This window comes from Nicotiana tomentosiformis, chromosome 6 (assembly GCF_000390325.3).
Source record: "Nicotiana tomentosiformis chromosome 6, ASM39032v3, whole genome shotgun sequence".
Classification (NCBI taxonomy): Eukaryota; Viridiplantae; Streptophyta; class Magnoliopsida; order Solanales; family Solanaceae; genus Nicotiana; species Nicotiana tomentosiformis.
In genome coordinates, this window is record NC_090817.1 from 127,604,507 (window position 1) to 127,621,485 (window position 16,979).

General features: G+C 38.3%; 1 protein-coding gene across 2 annotated transcripts; it reads right to left on the bottom strand.

The window, feature by feature from the left end:
* Nucleotides 1-10,539: 10,539 nt before the first annotated feature.
* LOC104108711 (transcription initiation factor TFIID subunit 12b-like) lies at nt 10,540-16,592 on the bottom strand. 2 transcript variants are annotated; one of them, XM_018774959.3, is made up of 8 exons: nt 16,023-16,592; nt 15,311-15,537; nt 13,367-13,867; nt 12,894-12,968; nt 12,231-12,309; nt 11,338-11,402; nt 10,954-10,989; nt 10,540-10,873 (listed from the first exon to the last, which is right to left on the bottom strand). In XM_018774959.3, the coding sequence occupies exons 3-8, from the start codon at nt 13,652-13,654 to the stop codon at nt 10,715-10,717; spliced, it is 702 nt and encodes a 233-aa protein (XP_018630475.1). In that variant the 5' UTR covers nt 13,655-13,867; nt 15,311-15,537; nt 16,023-16,592; the 3' UTR covers nt 10,540-10,714. The 2 variants fall into 2 exon arrangements, with proteins under 2 accessions (XP_018630475.1, XP_070033890.1); XM_070177789.1 differs by having other exon boundaries at nt 15,311-16,592.
* Nucleotides 16,593-16,979: the final 387 nt, after the last annotated feature.

Consider the following 16,979-nt stretch of genomic DNA (forward strand, 5'->3'; position numbering starts at 1 on the left):
AAAGAAAGAAGCTGCAAAAGTCAACTACCAAAACTCCTTCCTTGTGGGGAGAGGAGTTGCTTCCCAGTTATTGAGCATGGTTTCTAGGCCAATTAGTTGCATATCGGCACGACTAGTGCCTTCACCTGCCTGGATCATGTTCACTTCAGAAAACATCTGCCTGAGGTCATGGCAAATTTCATCAATGTTTGCATGCGCCTCAGAATTTTGACCATATTTGAATCGTGGCTTGACGAAAGTGTAGAAAATGTGAGGGATAGGTTGCTGCAAGACCCACCCGTGCTTCTTGCAGTGCTTGGCTTTGTCTTTGTCTGCTTGTGTTGGCCTGAAGCCTAAACCAAAAGTACCCTTGTTACTGAACGGAGAAATGGGTTCTGAAATTCCTTGCAATGATGCCCCCAAACCTTTTCCTGGCTCATAACCTTGTCTCATCATAAGTGCAGCCACCATTACAGATGTGGCAGAGAGAGGCGGATGTAGAATGGGTTTTCCTTCCTCAACATGGTCCACAACAACCACTTCGAAAGCCTGATAGACAATGGACTCACATCCTTCCTTGGCCTCAATACATGGGATTAACGGGTCTTTATAAATGGATGACTCGTCTTCTCCGTGAACAATAATTTCTTGCCTGTTGTGCTCGAATTTGAGCATCTGATGTAAGGTGGATGGCACAGCTCGGGCCGTATGGATCCATGGCCTTCCAAGAAGAAAGTTATAAGAAGTTTTCATGTCCAATACTTGGAAGACAATTTCAAAATCAACAGGCCCAATCGTCATGGTCAGGTCGATCTCCCCAATGGTATCCCTCGCTGAGCCATCAAAAGCCCGGATGAGAACATTGCTGGGTCGGATCCTGTCTGTATTGATCTTCATGCTTTGCAAGGTAGAAAGAGGGCATACATCTACACTCGAGCCTCCATCAACCATAACTCGCTTCACATAATGCCCCTCGCATTTGACAGTCAAGTGCAAAGCCCTATTGTGACCGGCTCCCTCCTCAGGAAGTTCATCATCAGTAAAGGAAATTCTGTTCACCTCAAAAAATCTATTGGTCATCTTCTCTAATTGATTCACAGTGGTATTCTCTGAGACATGTGCCTCGTTCAGGATTTTGATTAGTACACGGGCATGCTCTCCTGAGTGTATAAGCAGAGATAACAGAGAGATTTGGGCAGTAGTCTTTCTCTGCTGGTCAATGATTGAGTAATCCTGAACTTTTATCTTTTTCAAAAACTCCTCCGCCTCTTCTTCAGTGACCGGTTTCTTTATTGGCATTTGGCCTTCTCTGATTTGCTTAGCCTTCCTCAACTCTTCTGGAGAGTAACACCTTCCTGATCGAGTCAAACCTCCAATTTCCCCCATTTCTTCTATGATTTCCTTACCTTTGTAGGTTACTACAGTTTTGTTGTAGTTCCAAGGGATAGTTTTCGTATTTGTTATACGGGGTTGTGTGGCAGGCTTGATTATGATCGGCTCTATTATACCCGTCGTACCGCCCTGATTCTCCTTTGTGATGGGGTGACCTCCAAGGACGTATAACTTTGGGCTTGGAGCATTGGAGCGAACCTCCAACCTCGAGATTTTTGGAACATATAAAATTGCCCCTTCTGAGCTCTGGGCACTTTTCACAATCAACGGTGCATCTAGGCTTGGATTTACTTCCAGTTTGGTTCCCTCTTGAATCGTTACCACTGTCATTTCTGCTCGACCAACCGGCTTGTATTCATGATCTCGGCCAATCATTCCCACAAAATGAACATTATTGTGTACTGGTAACGGGTTATTGGTCACATTAGGAGGGTCCTCACCATTCGTGACTACAATCAATTTTTCAACAATGAGTCTTTCTACGGCTCTTTTCAGGGTCCAACAATCATCAGTGCTATGCCCCGGAGCACCTGAATGATATTCACATCTAGCGTTTGCTTGAAATCCATGTGAATCGGGATGCATATGGTGGGGAGCGATGGGTCCAATCACGCCTATCTGCTTCAACTTCTGGAACAGACTAGAGTATGATTCCGCCAATGGAGTAAATTTTTCCACTGGCCTCTGCTCTCGACCATAATCCTGCCTAGGACGAGCGTTGTAGGGTGCCCGAAAATTTTGCTGCTGAGGTCGGGGTAATCTTGGAGCTGGTGCCCGTACCTGTTGATTAGGAGGATGAGCATATGATTGAGCATTAAACATTGTATATTGTGGCGGTCCCAAAGAGTACTGAGGAATTGGAGGGGGATAGTAATGTTGAGGGTAGCTGGAGTGCCCCTGCTGAGCTTGCACATAAGGGTGCGATGCCCCTCTTTGAACTTCCCTGGATCCCGAAGTCATCATGGACCCTTCATCTCTCTTCTTTCTATTTGCCAAACTTCCCGACCCATTTTGGATAGCCTGGGTGGTGGCCTTGAGAGCAGCTTGACTTACAATTCTTCCAGTCTTGAGGCCATTTTCGACCATTTCTCCTATTTTGATTGCTTCAGCAAAAGGCCTACCCATTGCGGACATCATATTCTGAAAGTAATCAGGCTCTTGGGCCTCCAGAAAAATAGTGATCAACTCGTGGTTATCCATGGGTGGCTTAACTCTAGCTGCTTGCTCCCTCCACTTGATCGCATACTCCCTAAAGCTTTCAGTCGGCTTTTTCTTCATATTGGACAGAGAATTGCGATCCGGCGCAATATCTATGTTGTATTGAAATTGTTTGACGAAGGCTTGGGCCATGTCGTCCCAGACATGCCAGTGAGAGATATCTTGGTCAATGAACCATTCGGAGGCTACCCCCACCAGACTTTCTCCAAAATAAGCCATCAACAATTCTTCTTTTCCACCTGCACCCCTCAGCTGGTTGCAGTACCTTTTCAAATGGGCGATAGGGTCGTCGTGTCCATCATATTTCTCGAATTTTTGGGTCTTGAACCCTGGTGGCAAATGGATGTGAGGGAACATGCATAAATCACTGAACGAAACACTTTTATGACCCCTAATCCTTGTATGTTCTTTATGTTCTGTTCAAGACTTTTCATTTTCCTGGCCATCTCATCCGACTCAACCGTCTTGGTAGGCCTTTCATTTTCCACTGGTGACTCGTACTGAGGAGTCTGATTATATGGAGCCGAGACCCCGAAAGCCATATTTGGAGAGTAGTATTGGCCATCATAAGCATGAGATGGTGGCTCATTGATTGGCCTCGTCACAGGAGGTGGAGGCGGGATTGTGTATGCCGGTGCGCCAGACACGACTAGAGGAGTGTTCCTGACCGGTGCGGCTGGAGGTCGCACATTAGAGGTACCAGGAGCAACGTGGAGGCTGTAGTTTGGCACATACCCTGGTAGTAGGATGTGGTCGCTCGTTGCATGGAGCGGCGGTTGAGTAGCCAGGGGTACAGTGGAAGTTCCCTCTGAGGGACCACGGGGTGGAGGCTGACCAGACACCCAAGCTTGATATACATCAGACAATTGCCTTCTCAATTTTCTTATTTCCTCTGACTCTTGTTCAACTGATTGACCCTGGGGGTCATCACTGATCAGCTCGATCTCATCATCGTTGGTCATTACTACTGCTCCCTTAGATCTAGTGAAGTAATGGTGTGTTTCCAGTTTCACAACAAACCAACCACCTTAAGCTAAACTTGTAAGAGACAACAAACGTGTTAGGGTTAAGTATTTTATAGATATGAAATCACACATAATGTGCCATGCTCCTATCATTGTCACTATTTCTAACATGCTTTTGGAGGCTTCATGTTTCATTCCGACTTATGGGGTAGCTTCTTATTGACGCTCTTATTATTTATTTATTATATATATATATTTTCACTCACGCCTCATTTTGATCCCTCATCTTAGAATCATTGAAAAATATTTTGATCGAACCTTTTGTGGGTTGCCTACGTATCATGTCGCCGCATGAATCAGATCATTACGTAGTTCAGGAGAGACAAAATAATTTTTTATTATTATTATTTTTTTTTTCAAAATGACTCTAAAGACATAAATATGACTGAAAATGCGACAAATATAAAATTAAAAATACGACAAATGCAAAATGAAACTAAAAACTAATTGACTGCACTAAAACTTTAATATTTAATGGCATTCTTTCTTAAACTGATATCATCAATGGTCTGCATCCCTTGGCCTCCACTCTCCCCCAACATCTCGTACAAATTCTGAAACACTCCCGGCAATTGTGGAACGAGGGCACGTGCCTGTTGACCAACTTTCTCATTGTTTAGATGACGATGATCGTCATGAATATATGCTGCTTTCTCTGCCAATTGAAGTACTTGCTCTCTAGCAAGCCCCATATTTACGTGACAATTCTGCAACCATATCTGGGTAGTGTTGAGGGTGTTACCCATCTCGGTCTCGCGTCCCTCGTATTCTTCAATACGGCGGTTTAGCACAGCTCTCTCAATCATCTACTGACGCCGCTCTACCTCAAAATCTGCATGTTGATGACCTCCTTTAAACCTTTTTATTTCTTCCAATTGTGAAAGAAACTGACCCTTTGAGCGTATCCAATGTGCCCTTTCTCTATCAAACTGCTCTCTCTGCTGATCAAACTCCAATTGTTGCTGGTGCGCATCCTCTTCAATGATACTCAGGTCTTCTTGCAGCTTGTGCATTTCAATATTGTTATTTGCCTCAACTCTTCTAACTAAACCAATAGTGCTTGCCAATTCTTCTTCTAAGCGGGCCGCCTCATTTTTAGCATGCTTTAGATCTTTATCCATGCTCCGTAAGGCCGATTGATAATCTTTCTCAATATTTAAACGAATCTGAGCGACTCCGGCTTGCAGTTGGGCTTGTTGTTTTGCTATGGTCATCCGGGAACGCTCTAATTCCTCTTTTAACTTTTCTATAGCTCTTTGATCATTTCTCCTCCTGTTGGATCCTTCAGGCATATCTCCAACCAACGAAGGGTCATGAAACCAGGTAATATATTCAGGGATCACCTTTCCATGATCTCGGTCTTCTACCATGTCATTCAACTCCGATACTTTACTTGCAAACCAAATTTTCATAATTTCTTCTTCGTCATGAGGTTGATCTTTACCAAAATCATAATAGAACTTGCTCATATCTCGTGTTGGTGGCACTTTCTATAGTCGTGCAAATTGGCGCATTACCCGAAGTGGAGCATAAAATTGAACACCATCCAATCCTATGAGTACCAAATAAGAGTGGTATGCCGACTCACAAATGACCTCTTTGGAGGAGAACCAATCGTAGTTCCAAGTGATCCGTTTGGCAGACAGAGTAAGAAGTAGTTCTTTCCAGGGGCCAATCCCCTCTGGTAAGTCACATTTGTCAATTCTTTTCTGGTGATCATAAGTATGATTGGGCCATAGCTCACTAAAATTAGTGATCGTAGGATGACGATAGAAATGCTCCAAAAACCATATCTGTAACAAAATGTTGCAACCATCAAAGTTTCGCGCGCCCATTTTACATCTAGTTAAGGCACGGAAAATGCAAGAAAGAATCATAGGGACCAAAGTATAATCACCCCCTCCTGAGGTTAGAGCCTCAACTACACCTGCCAAGCGGATGTCAATGCGTCCCTCCCTTTCCGGGAAAACTACACGCCCCAAAAAAGTGACCATAAATGCAAACCTTCTATGTACCTTCCATGTTTCCTTATCTTCCTTTGATTTTAATTTTCCCACATTCCTTTAGAAATTGCATTCTAGGCCATACAACTGAAACAAAAAGCCCAACTTAACCCATTTGCCTCCTAGACCTTCATATTGTCCGTAATTTATGTTCGAAAGCTTCAGAAACCTACCTTCGTTCACATTTTTTGGTATACCTGTCTAACCAGACACAGGGTTAGGCTTTGATCAAACATATTATTGACATACAAAAATTCCGATTTCTCGGATTTTGACTCCATAAAAGAATATAAATAAATAAATAAAAACTCAACTGTGGGACTATGAAAAATATTTTGGATTTAGTATTTTTTTTTTTTTGGATTTTCTAAGGAAAGAATTGTAAACAGGGAATTAAGGAAAAGAAAAATATTTTTGATTTTTTTTTTTTGAAAATTGGGGCCGGAACCGATGAGGTTTGCCTACGTATCTCACATCCGGTGAGAATCAGACCCACGTAGTTCGGTTAAAACCGACTATTTCTTTTTGATTTTTTTTTTGAAAAATTAATCTCTAAAAACCGTATGCACTAGACCACATCATTTTTTCTATATTTGTTCAACTGATTTATGCTAAAGTCGGTCGACATGCCAGCCTCCTAAATAATGCAACAAGTAGCACATAACATGACATAATGGTCTCAACAAAGTACTTGTCCTAAAATAGAACTCGACCCTTGTGTCGAAAGCTGCTAAGTCAAATGCACATGATGCAAATAAAGCGTAACCTACTAGGGATATTCATTGCTTGTGGCTTGTTCTTCTAAGTTTGTAAATCCTAAAGGAGATGGTATATAGACCTGGCTTACCCGGGCGGACAACCCGAGCCGAGGAGTGTCAAGCATTACCAGTAGTAGAACAGCACTGGCTAGCTAACGGCTCTCCCGCCTAAACATGTGTGACTAAATCCTTCACCAGAAGCTGGTAGGCTAACTGACTTTATCTCAAGAAAGAAATTTTGTGATGCTGGTAGGCAAACACAACATAATTAATTATCAGAAGACTCAGAGGGATGCGAGGAAAGATACAATTTATATGTACAGTTCAACAATATCAAAACGGTAAAAACTCGACAAGTAACACATTAGGCTCAAATAAATCACAATATATACAAAAATTAATAAAGCCAAATAAAGTCAATGTACAAGCTCGAATTCTTGAAAGTGTCCCCAGCAGAGTCGCCAGAGCTGTCACACCCCTTTTATGCCCCCAAAAGATATATGTTATGGATTATGAGTTAAAGAGTTTTTCCAATTAAAGTGACAAACTTGAGTAGGGATTATTTTACTTACAGAGTCGCCACTTGGAATTGAGTTTTGAGGTGTTCCAAGTCACCTTTTATTTGAATCCCTAGTCAAAGGAAGGTTTGACTCTATTATTATCGGTCTGCGAAAATAAAGTCCGGGTAAGGAATTCTGTTGACCGGAGAGAAGGTGCAAGGCATTTCCCGAGTCCCGTGGTTCTAGCACGGTCGCTTTATTGAGTTAAACTTGGCTTGAATATTTGAGTTATTACATGTTTTAGAACCTTTTATACATTACCTCTTTTATACCGTTTTATTATTTATGAAATTTGTTTGAACAAGCTGCGATGTCGCGCACTCGTTTATTTTTTTTTGTGCGCATTGCGAATAGCGCCACGTGAAATGCACGCGCGTTTTACAACATGTTTATTTTATTATTTGAAGTTAGGGATGAGTCACGTGAAACACACACTCGAATTAGTGATTATGTATCATGACTATGCTACGGAAACCGTACCCATAGTCACGATATTTCCTTGACTTTCTCATTCTTACTCTCTTTTTAGCAAACAATCCTTCTCTGACTTATTCTCTCATTATCAATTGCAACAACGACAGTACTAATGGACGAGGCATCTAAACTAACAGGTGCAAGTAGACTCACTTCTTTTGAATTAGACGTCTCACTTTTGGCAAGAGTTGAATTATCGATGATACATCTCTATCGTCAGCATGTGACCCTTGCGAGTTTGGATTTAAGTGGCCTCTCTCATTTATGAAATGGCCAGTATGAATCCATTATTTGAGCCCATTAATTACTTCTAGCCTCTAAATTCCTACCATACAATTTGGATTGCACTTTAATAGATGGAAAGCATACTGCCATATTTTTACATAAATGAATAAAAAATAAGCCAATACATTAATCTAACAATTGTATCAAGCACATGACTTAATTCAAAGCAGCAAAAGATTAGCATGAATTCATCCACTATGCTAAGATGACGAACAAGGATAAAATAACACCGAGGAGCAACAATAATCAATATCATTCACTATGCTAGCAAAATCAAATTGAGATAATATAAGTGTAAAGAATGGACCTTACCGCTGAGAACTTCCTTTTATATTGGAGAACCTTTGGTGAGGCAAAAATACAAGGAAATTGGAAACCAAAATTCAACCAAAACAAGGACCTTCCAACGGAACAGAACCAAACGGCCAAAACCTCAATGACAAACTCGAATCAAGACCCGGACGAAATCTATACAGACCATCGTTTCGAGCGTAAAAGGGGTCATTTCGATAGAGTTTTTTTTTTTTTTTTGGTTTTGGACAGTATTTCGTCGGGTTTATTGGCGTTTTTTTTTGAGCTACTGTGGCTGATTTTTTGGAGCTGCTGGTTATTATGCCTCCTCCCTTTGGATTCATTTTTAACATGCTTTTATGGAGTTTTTGGCTGGAATTTTTTGCTGACTTTTTCTTCTTCTTCTTTTTTTTTTTTTGACCTCATTTTTTGGGGTGGTTGTTGGCTTTTGTTTTGGCTGATTTTAGACATGAGGTTAGGGGACAATCATGGGGGGACAAAGAGTGGGGAACAATGGGGAGAGGAGTATGGAGCAAATTGTGGGGGGGAGGGACAAGCATGGGGGGACAAGGTATGGTGGGGAGGGGACAAGCATGGGGGACAAGGTAGAGTGGGGACACGCGCGGGGGACAAGGTAAAGTGGGGACATGCGTGGAAAGATGGGAGCGAAAAATATTCAAACACGGTAAAAAATTAGGTACTCACATTTATTTCATATTTGGCTAAGCTTCTTTTGAGGCAAAATCGTTTTTTTGTCAAAAGTATTTTTTTTCTTTCTAAAATTAAGTTGTTTGACCAAGCTTTTGAAAGGAAAAAAAAATGCTTTTGGGGAGAAGCAGAAACAGTTTTGGAGGAGTAGAAAAAAGTAACTTCTCTCCAAAAGCACTTTTTTGAAAAATATTTTTGAGGAAAAAATAAACTTAGAAACAGTTTTTTAAAGCTTGGCCAAACATTAATTGCTGCTCAGAAGTGCTTTTCAAATTAATTAGCCAAACACAAACTGCTTCTCACCAAAAGTACTTTTGAGAAAAATATTTTTAAGAAAAAACACTTCTCAAAATAAGCTGATTTTTGCATCTTGGCCAAACGGGCTATTAATTCTCATAGTTTACATCTATTTCTTTATTTTTAGCCCTTTGATTAAATTGTAGTTCTCTGTTGGAAATAATAATCCTTGTATTTCCATTTTTGGTGAATTCAGAAATTGAAGGCAGTGAACATGAAATGTATCCGATTTTTACGTCTTCAAATGTGCAAAATTAAAACCCCTTCAAATTAAAGAGCTCTGATATTCTACACAAATGTGCAAAAAATAAAAAAAATACCCAATCAAAGTCTGCAATCAGGGTTGAAAACTAGCTCAGTTGGTGAACTTCTTGCATTTCATGGTTGAGGTTGAGGGTACAGACCCCATAGCAGCGTAGCATCTCCTCCTAGGTCTGCTTATCGGGCGGATCACCCTTAACGGTTTGGCTTATCGGCTTTTAAATGTACTAATCTGTTAGCCAACTTATCTTAAATGTACTAATCTGTTAGCCAACTTATCTTAAATGTACTAATCCGTTAGCCAACCAATAAGATATCCGTCGGTTCGATATCGGATTAGCAATTATCGGACGATGTATCGACAAAATCCAAGACTAAGAGACAATAAAAATTAAAAGCACATGTAGTCCAACTTCTACCGCCGAAATTAAAATAACTCACAGGTCTTTTGCACAACTGTTTTTGCAGAGATTTGTGGTTAATCAACTTAAGTTTGTTTATTCATGTTTTTAAATTACCAGAAAAGTGAAGCGCATTGAGCAGTTGTGCTCTATCAAGTATGTAAAAGGAGATCAAGTGATTCAAAGTTAAAAACAACCATATACTAAGAGCCCGTTTGGATTAACTGATTGTAAATAACGGATAAGCTTGAAGTGATGAAAAGCTTTTTTTAAGTGCCGAAACTGATTTTAAAATAAGTATTTACGTGTTTGGATAGAAGTGCTGAAACTGATAATAAGCAGTTGATGTATTTGATAAAAAAGTGCTGATAAGCTATTCTTTTGTTAAAATAACTAAAATACTCTTGATTTTTTTTTCAAAAGATTATAAATTAAAAAAATTCTTTGTAAAGAAAAGAATTAACAATGAATGTGGAATGAAGAGAAAGTCAGAAAATTTATTTTGGGAAAAATATTTTGTGAATTAAAAAAATATTATTAAGGACAAACTAGTAAAAGTGTTGGTCAAACTAAAGGTGCTTATAAGCTGAAAAGCCTTAAGTTGGGGGTGACCAACTTATGACTTATGGCTGATTTTAGCTTATAAGCATTTGGTTTATAAGCACTTTGGGTGTTTACCAAATGCGTAGATAAGTCAAAAGGTGCTTATAAGCTTCGCCAAACTCCCTCCAGTAATTAAACCTTTTTCTAAAATATATATTTTTTAAAAAAAATACGCAATCCCACATCGATCCAATAGGATTCAGGTTTTTTTGCAGACTTCATGTTGTATTCAGCTATAGTATGATGTTGACTTAAGAGGAATGACAAAAAATGGCATAATGGGAGAACAAGAAACCATGCAAATAACATAAACGGGAGTGCAAATTCAAAACAGGCTATGTTTAAGTTCTTCAGTCAGACAAGCAAAACTATAGTTGACCTCATTCTAGAAGTCTTTATTACAGTGAAGTGAGGGGTATACCAAATTCCAGGGACATCAGAACCTCCTTTACTGTTGCATTATATCTGACCATTAGACTGTGAAACCAATTGCTCCGCACTTTGCGGTCCGACAATGTCACTCGAACCAACATGGTCACCCAGCCCCGGACTGACGGTCTCCTCAGTGCTACTACTTGTACTTGCTTCATCTTGTGCGGCCTCCATCATGGTGTATATCTGAGTCAAGTATCAAGACTATGATATTATACACTTAGAACAAAGGCACATCGTGTTATCACAAAAAAACTCCAACTCACCATTTCCGAACGCTCTTTGTGGAGATCACTTGGTGACTGCACAAAAGTTAGAAACATGATGTCATAGAAACAGACTGAATTCTTCTACTCAGCTTAAAGTTACTACAGCCATTTCCCGAGAAAGAGATCAATAAAAACATATAATACAATGGGTGGACTGTAATCAGAAGCTAAAAATACAATATACAAGATTAAGGCCAAAAAAAAAAGTTATTGAGGTTTTATTTTCTTTTTAAATTAATAGGTTATCGGGTACTTTAGGTAGTCATAGATTATGTGTCATGGTTAGCTATGCATCATAACTCCAAAAAGCCCTCAAATATTTGCAGATATATAAGTGAAATACCAGAATACCACCAAAGTTAAGAGAGGAGAGGAGCTTACATGTTCTGAATCGTGTTTCTTATCCTCGGTTGAATAGCCCGGAACAGTCAAATGCCAATTTTTCTCTGTAAATCATAACATGTAAATTAGACCAATATCTCAATGTTTTTCTATCTTAATCGAATCATGTAAAAACATCATAAGCAATGATGAACTGTATGTAAACATTCTTAGCATTCTACTGCATTGATGAGAATTGAGATCATAAAGAAGCCTTTCCTTAAAAAATGGCCTTTCCTCCAAAGCAAAATGTATCCTTCAAAGCAAAATGTATTTTTGAAGGAAAGGCTTCTTCACGATCTGTGTTTAAACTGTGTTCATCAAAGTATTGGCCGGCAACTCCTGTTGCATACGTATGAGGTGGTGGAATACAAATTCTAGTATTTGGATGTGTGCATAAGTAGATTGAAAGCTTAAACATATAAGGAATGTTAAGTAGATAATAATAATTGTAAAAGTTGGCGCCAAGGAGAAAACAACTAGTACTAATCCAACAATTGAATCACTAGAGAAGAGTAGCTATTAGAAAAACATAAAACTCTGCAGACTGAAAGGAACAGCCATGAAAACTAAGTTTGGTCCAAAATTGTGTCAATAGGAATGTGGGCTAAAATTTTGTGACTCTAATTAGATCCAGAGAGAAAAGATATTAACATACTAAATGCAGAAGAACACACTCATAAATAGAAAGCAATAAAAATAAACAGAAAGCAATAAAATTATCTAGTTAAGCGCAACTGCGACCATTAATTTCTATAATTTTATTAATTTTGATAAAGTCTGTAATGATTTATCTTATAGGCTCCAATTCTAAAAAGTCATTAGATGCTTGTTTTTCTTTAAAATTTAAACCAAAGTAAACAGCTGCCTCATTTGCAGTTGCTGGCACAAACCTAAATGTAACAATACATCCTTGGACTCCAGAGTCGAAGATTTCCGATGCTTTGCCAAATTGCAAGCAAATGTAGTAACCTACAGAGAGGAATAGAACATGAGACTTAGCAGAGAAAATGACAAATAATCCATCCTAAGTACGTCTATCATATATGTTGAATTTCACGAATGATTTTCTGCAGAAAGTATTTCAAAAGGAAGCTATTCATTGACTGCTTCATGCATCAAAGTAAATTGATAACCTTAAATTGACCTCCCAACAACATTTATTTATTTTTGTTTATCAAACTCTTCTAAACAAAAGTTCCACGCCATGCCTTCTAACTCTTTTTAGCATCACAACCAAAAATGGCCCCCAAAAAAGGGATTCCCGGGTTCTTCTTTTAATTTTTTTATATTTTTGGTTTTTATTATTTGTTTTAATTCGAGTGAGGGTGGAGGTGGGGGAGGAAGAGGCCAGAATCATCGGATGATGACCCTTAAGGAAAAAAGTCCCCTTTATCTGGCTATGTCAATGTGTTCAACCACAGAGTCTGAAAAGCTAACTTGAACCCAAAAGAATGAGAAAGGCAGTCATGAAAATGTGCACCCCCCCCCCCCCAAAAAAAAAAATCCTCATAAAAGATAATGATAACAAGGAATAAATCATTTTTACGCCTCACCGAATCAATGAAATCATCAGCAATCTCTAAAAGAAGATCTTCAACTTCAGGATCAAGCTTTCCCCGAGAATCCACCTGAAATATTATCGCAGTATGTGGAAAGCTGTTAAAAGTAGAAATATTAATAACCACAATACCTGTTTAATCGAACTCAACTAATTTTAGAAGTACGGTTTAGTAAAATTCAACCATTGTTTTTTGCAGTACAGTTTAGACAAATAAACTTCCTCAGCAAAATACTCCACACAACTCTATGCTGACATGAAATAAATTGGCAGCATCTACTGGAGCTTGTGGATAGTGAGAAAGGAATGTAAGGGAGAGCTCACTTTCAGTATACTTTTTCCACCAAATTTTTGTAATGTTTTGACTGAGAAAAAAAAGGACAACATAAAATGGATATCGGCTGTTTGCTTGAGTAACCAACAAGGAGAACAGGAAAGCTTTGAACATTAACAAGGTGAAGGGAAAACCTGTAAAACCAAATCTTGTATCTTTCTCTTCCCAAGAAGCTGAATGTTTGCTTCAGTCCCTTGGCTTGAACTTCCCCCAGAACTCGTTGTTCCAGATCCATTGTCGGGTTCTGATCCAGTCAAACTCAGAGACTTTAAGCCAGTAGTGATAGCCAGTGTTGGAGAAGACGGCTGCTGATGCAAAAGCTGCTGAGGTTGTTGTTGCTGCTGCTGTTGATACATCTGAGGATGCCCCAGTTGTTGCTGCTGCTGTACACTTTGGGATAACTGTTGTGGGTTCAAACCCATTGAATTTTGATGCAACTGTTGAGAAGAAGCTAATTATTGCTGCATAAGAATTTGGTGCTGCCTCTGCTGTTGAAGATGTTAAGAGTGGGAATTTGGAGAAGAAATTGTAGGCGTTTGCTTCAACCACTGCTATTGTGATGAAGCATTCTGAATTAAAGCAAATTGTCCATTCTGGTTCAACCAGGTAACCAAGGGTTCACAAATGATGTCCTTCTACAGAAAGTTACAACGTTAAAGTTAGCAGAAAAGAACAAATTACCACAACAGAATAGAGAAAGCGACATGAACTACCGATAAGACATTAAATTCAACAAGATTATACGTGATCTGCCAAACAGGAGAAAGCAAAATTGAACAAGTGAAGATAATCACGTAATAAAGACAGCCCTTAATGGCTCTCAGTTTCACCGCACATGCAAAAGCGTGTCAAACATAACTTTAATTACAATCATATCCAGACATTTTTGTTCCAGAGCTACATTTCAATGTTAGCAAGACGCAAGCATGACGCGAAGGGTGGGTGAGAATTAACAAGAAAGCCCAAAGGTATACATACAAACCTAAGTAAAACAATTGAAATGTCCTTTAATTGACATCATTTCTCTGAAATAAAAGGATTTACAGTTCTGGGGCATCGTTATTTCCAAGGATGACTAGTAGTAATTGTCATCCTATATACAAAGCAAGTCTAAGATATAGGGAAAAGTAATTGCACTTGAATTTTATCTTAGTAGATCTACTAAAGGAGCAAATGGGGCTCCATAGCAAAATGCTTAGCCTCCTGCAACGGAAGAAGACCCAAAAGGAGAGTAAATGGCAATTAGCTTTTCGCACAAAATTATAGGCATTATGCATCCTGAGCCGAAAGGAGGCAAGCAAATTATTGCAGGCATTACAAGCCAATTGGAAAACATAATACCTGCAGCAACATTGTCCAGTTCGGATAGGACACTTCTCACGGAAAAATCTCTCATGTGACAAGAAATTACCAAAAGAACAAAAAATCAAAGGATTCTCTTTAGCTTGATGGCTTTAACTACTAATTAAATTCATGCTCTAATTGAGTTGTAAAGAAAATCTATGACAACCTTTTTGGAGGACACTACCTCTAACTCAAATGTGAGAATAAATACACTTAAGGGTTGTTCGGTTCACTTACTAGATATGCGGGGATTATAATGCAAGAATGGTTTAAGCAGTCATTAATAATGGAAAGATTGTTAAACGGTAATTAATAATGAAGGAATTGCTATACATGAATTACTTACTGTAAAAGAGCATTTTTGTTTATAAATTGTTTAATCCTTGCATTGCTAATACGTATATTCTTATTCCACATTATATGTCGCATAAAATAATACATATGCTCCCGCATAACTTAATACAAAATCTTATTTAATACTGCCAAGTGCCAACCAAATGCTGCATCTGTTATGCGATGATTTTTTTCCTCTTACACAGCCAACTAAACATTGCATTATCTTATGCAAGATTTTATGCTGGTATTAACTGCTCTAATACCAGAATCAGATGACCCCTAAATAATCTAAGGTAATGTCCATGGAAACTACAGTGTCAAGTAAAAAAATCAGCAGAAAAAGGACAGTTAGATTTTACAGTCGAATATATATTGCTGGAGCTATGAAAAATTGTCACCTGACTGGTGGTTAAGGAAGTTCGCTGAGACAACTTCTGCCTCGGTTGACCTTGGTTCATCCTTTGATGGGCATATGTAAGGGCCCAATTTGCTCTCAGTTAAGAGCTCAAATTGAGAGGTCTCATTATTCCCATTGCTTGCATTCCCTGAAAAGTCTGTCCATGAGAAGTCCAATTATGAAACTGAGAATCCGGCATTAGTCCTGTTATCCTGTCTTCTGCCGTGACTGCGCCCAAAACAAATTTTCTACATAATTGGTTACTCTCTCAGTTGCAATTTATATGACAAAATTCCTATTTCGGGTTATTGCAAAATGTACCTTTCTATTTCAAACAACTTTCACATTTTTCAAGCGTTCTAATTCATTGTTCAAAATTTAAGTTCTGATGTCATGTTTTCTCTATTGAACTAACTTTTCGACAATTATGTTAGTGCTTTCTTCTATTGCCACTTATATAATTTATAAGTCAATTAACATGTTAAACTCTGTTCTTACCATTTAAAACTATGTTCCAAACCAAATAATGTTATATGAAAGGAACAGGGAATACTATATTTTTTCTTCAAAAAAACATACTCTATCCAAACAGTGCATAAAATGGTCAGGAGTAAATATGAGAAAAGAGATGAGTAATCACATTTTTAATCTGTCATTAAACACCTCATGTGAGGAATCCTACGAGTGCTGAAGTGAAAGTAAGTATACATTACCGAAGCCAGAAGATGATATTAAACTGGCAGTAGCTGCAACAGCTTGTGCTTACAACATAGGCAGCTGATTAGTTAAATTCCCACTATCCATCTGACCTATTTGTTACTGCTGCTGCTGCTAATACTACTATTATTATTCTGCTGCTGTTGAATCTGCATTTGGGTGCTGTTGTTGTTGTTGCTGAATTTCCTGATGTTGTTGAGATACGGTAGAGGGGATGTCAAATTTCTCGGCATTGTCATTAGAATGGTGATTCCTGTGTTGGATAATGAAGCGGCGGCAGTTGATTGTAGCTGTTGGTTTGCAGGTTCGATGATAGGGTTGGTTAATTGGATCGTTTTGGGTGAAAATGATGGATTTCCCCCCGTTTTCGTTAGCTATATATTCACTGTGATTGAACAAATTCATTGGAGAGCTCAAATTTTTCTCTGAGTTGGGACTCTGAAACTCCATAATAAAGAAAAAACACGCAGAGGTCTCGCAGTTAGGCCATCTCCAACCCTCCAACCCGCCCCATTGGGCAATTTTTGCCATAATGAAACTCCAATCCTCCCCATTTTTGCCCCCAAAATGGGATAAACAGTGTTCCTCCAAATATAAGTACACTATTCATTTTTCCATTATTATTGATAGCATATTTTATTATTATTTTATTATTTAATTCTTTTAATTTATCTCTTTATATATATCTAATTATGTTTATGTAATATCTTTATAATATTAATTTTACATCTTAATTTTGACATATAATTTTGATAAATTAATTTTCGTGCATTTATTATTTTTACGTAAAATTATAAGTTAATTTTATAATAAGTTATAATTGTACAAAAAATATATAATCCTCTCAAAAAATAAATGGTGCAAATATAAAAATTTTAGATGTTGCTAAAATTGAAAGGTACGAATATAAAATATTAGATATTGCTAAAATTAAAAAGTAAAAATTAAAAATA

Bases quoted from the DNA above. Each gene is read 5' to 3' on its own strand.
- LOC104108711 (XM_018774959.3), bottom strand. From the start codon at position 13,654: ATGGGTTTGAACCCACAACAGTTATCCCAAAGTGTACAGCAGCAGCAA. The intron at 11,403-12,230 runs GTTTGTGCCAGC...TATGATTTACAG, and splicing joins GGATGTATTGTTACATTTAG to AGAAAAATTGGCATTTGACT. The intron at 10,990-11,337 runs GTAAGCTCCTCT...ACTTTTGTGCAG, and splicing joins AGAAACACGATTCAGAACAT to TCACCAAGTGATCTCCACAA.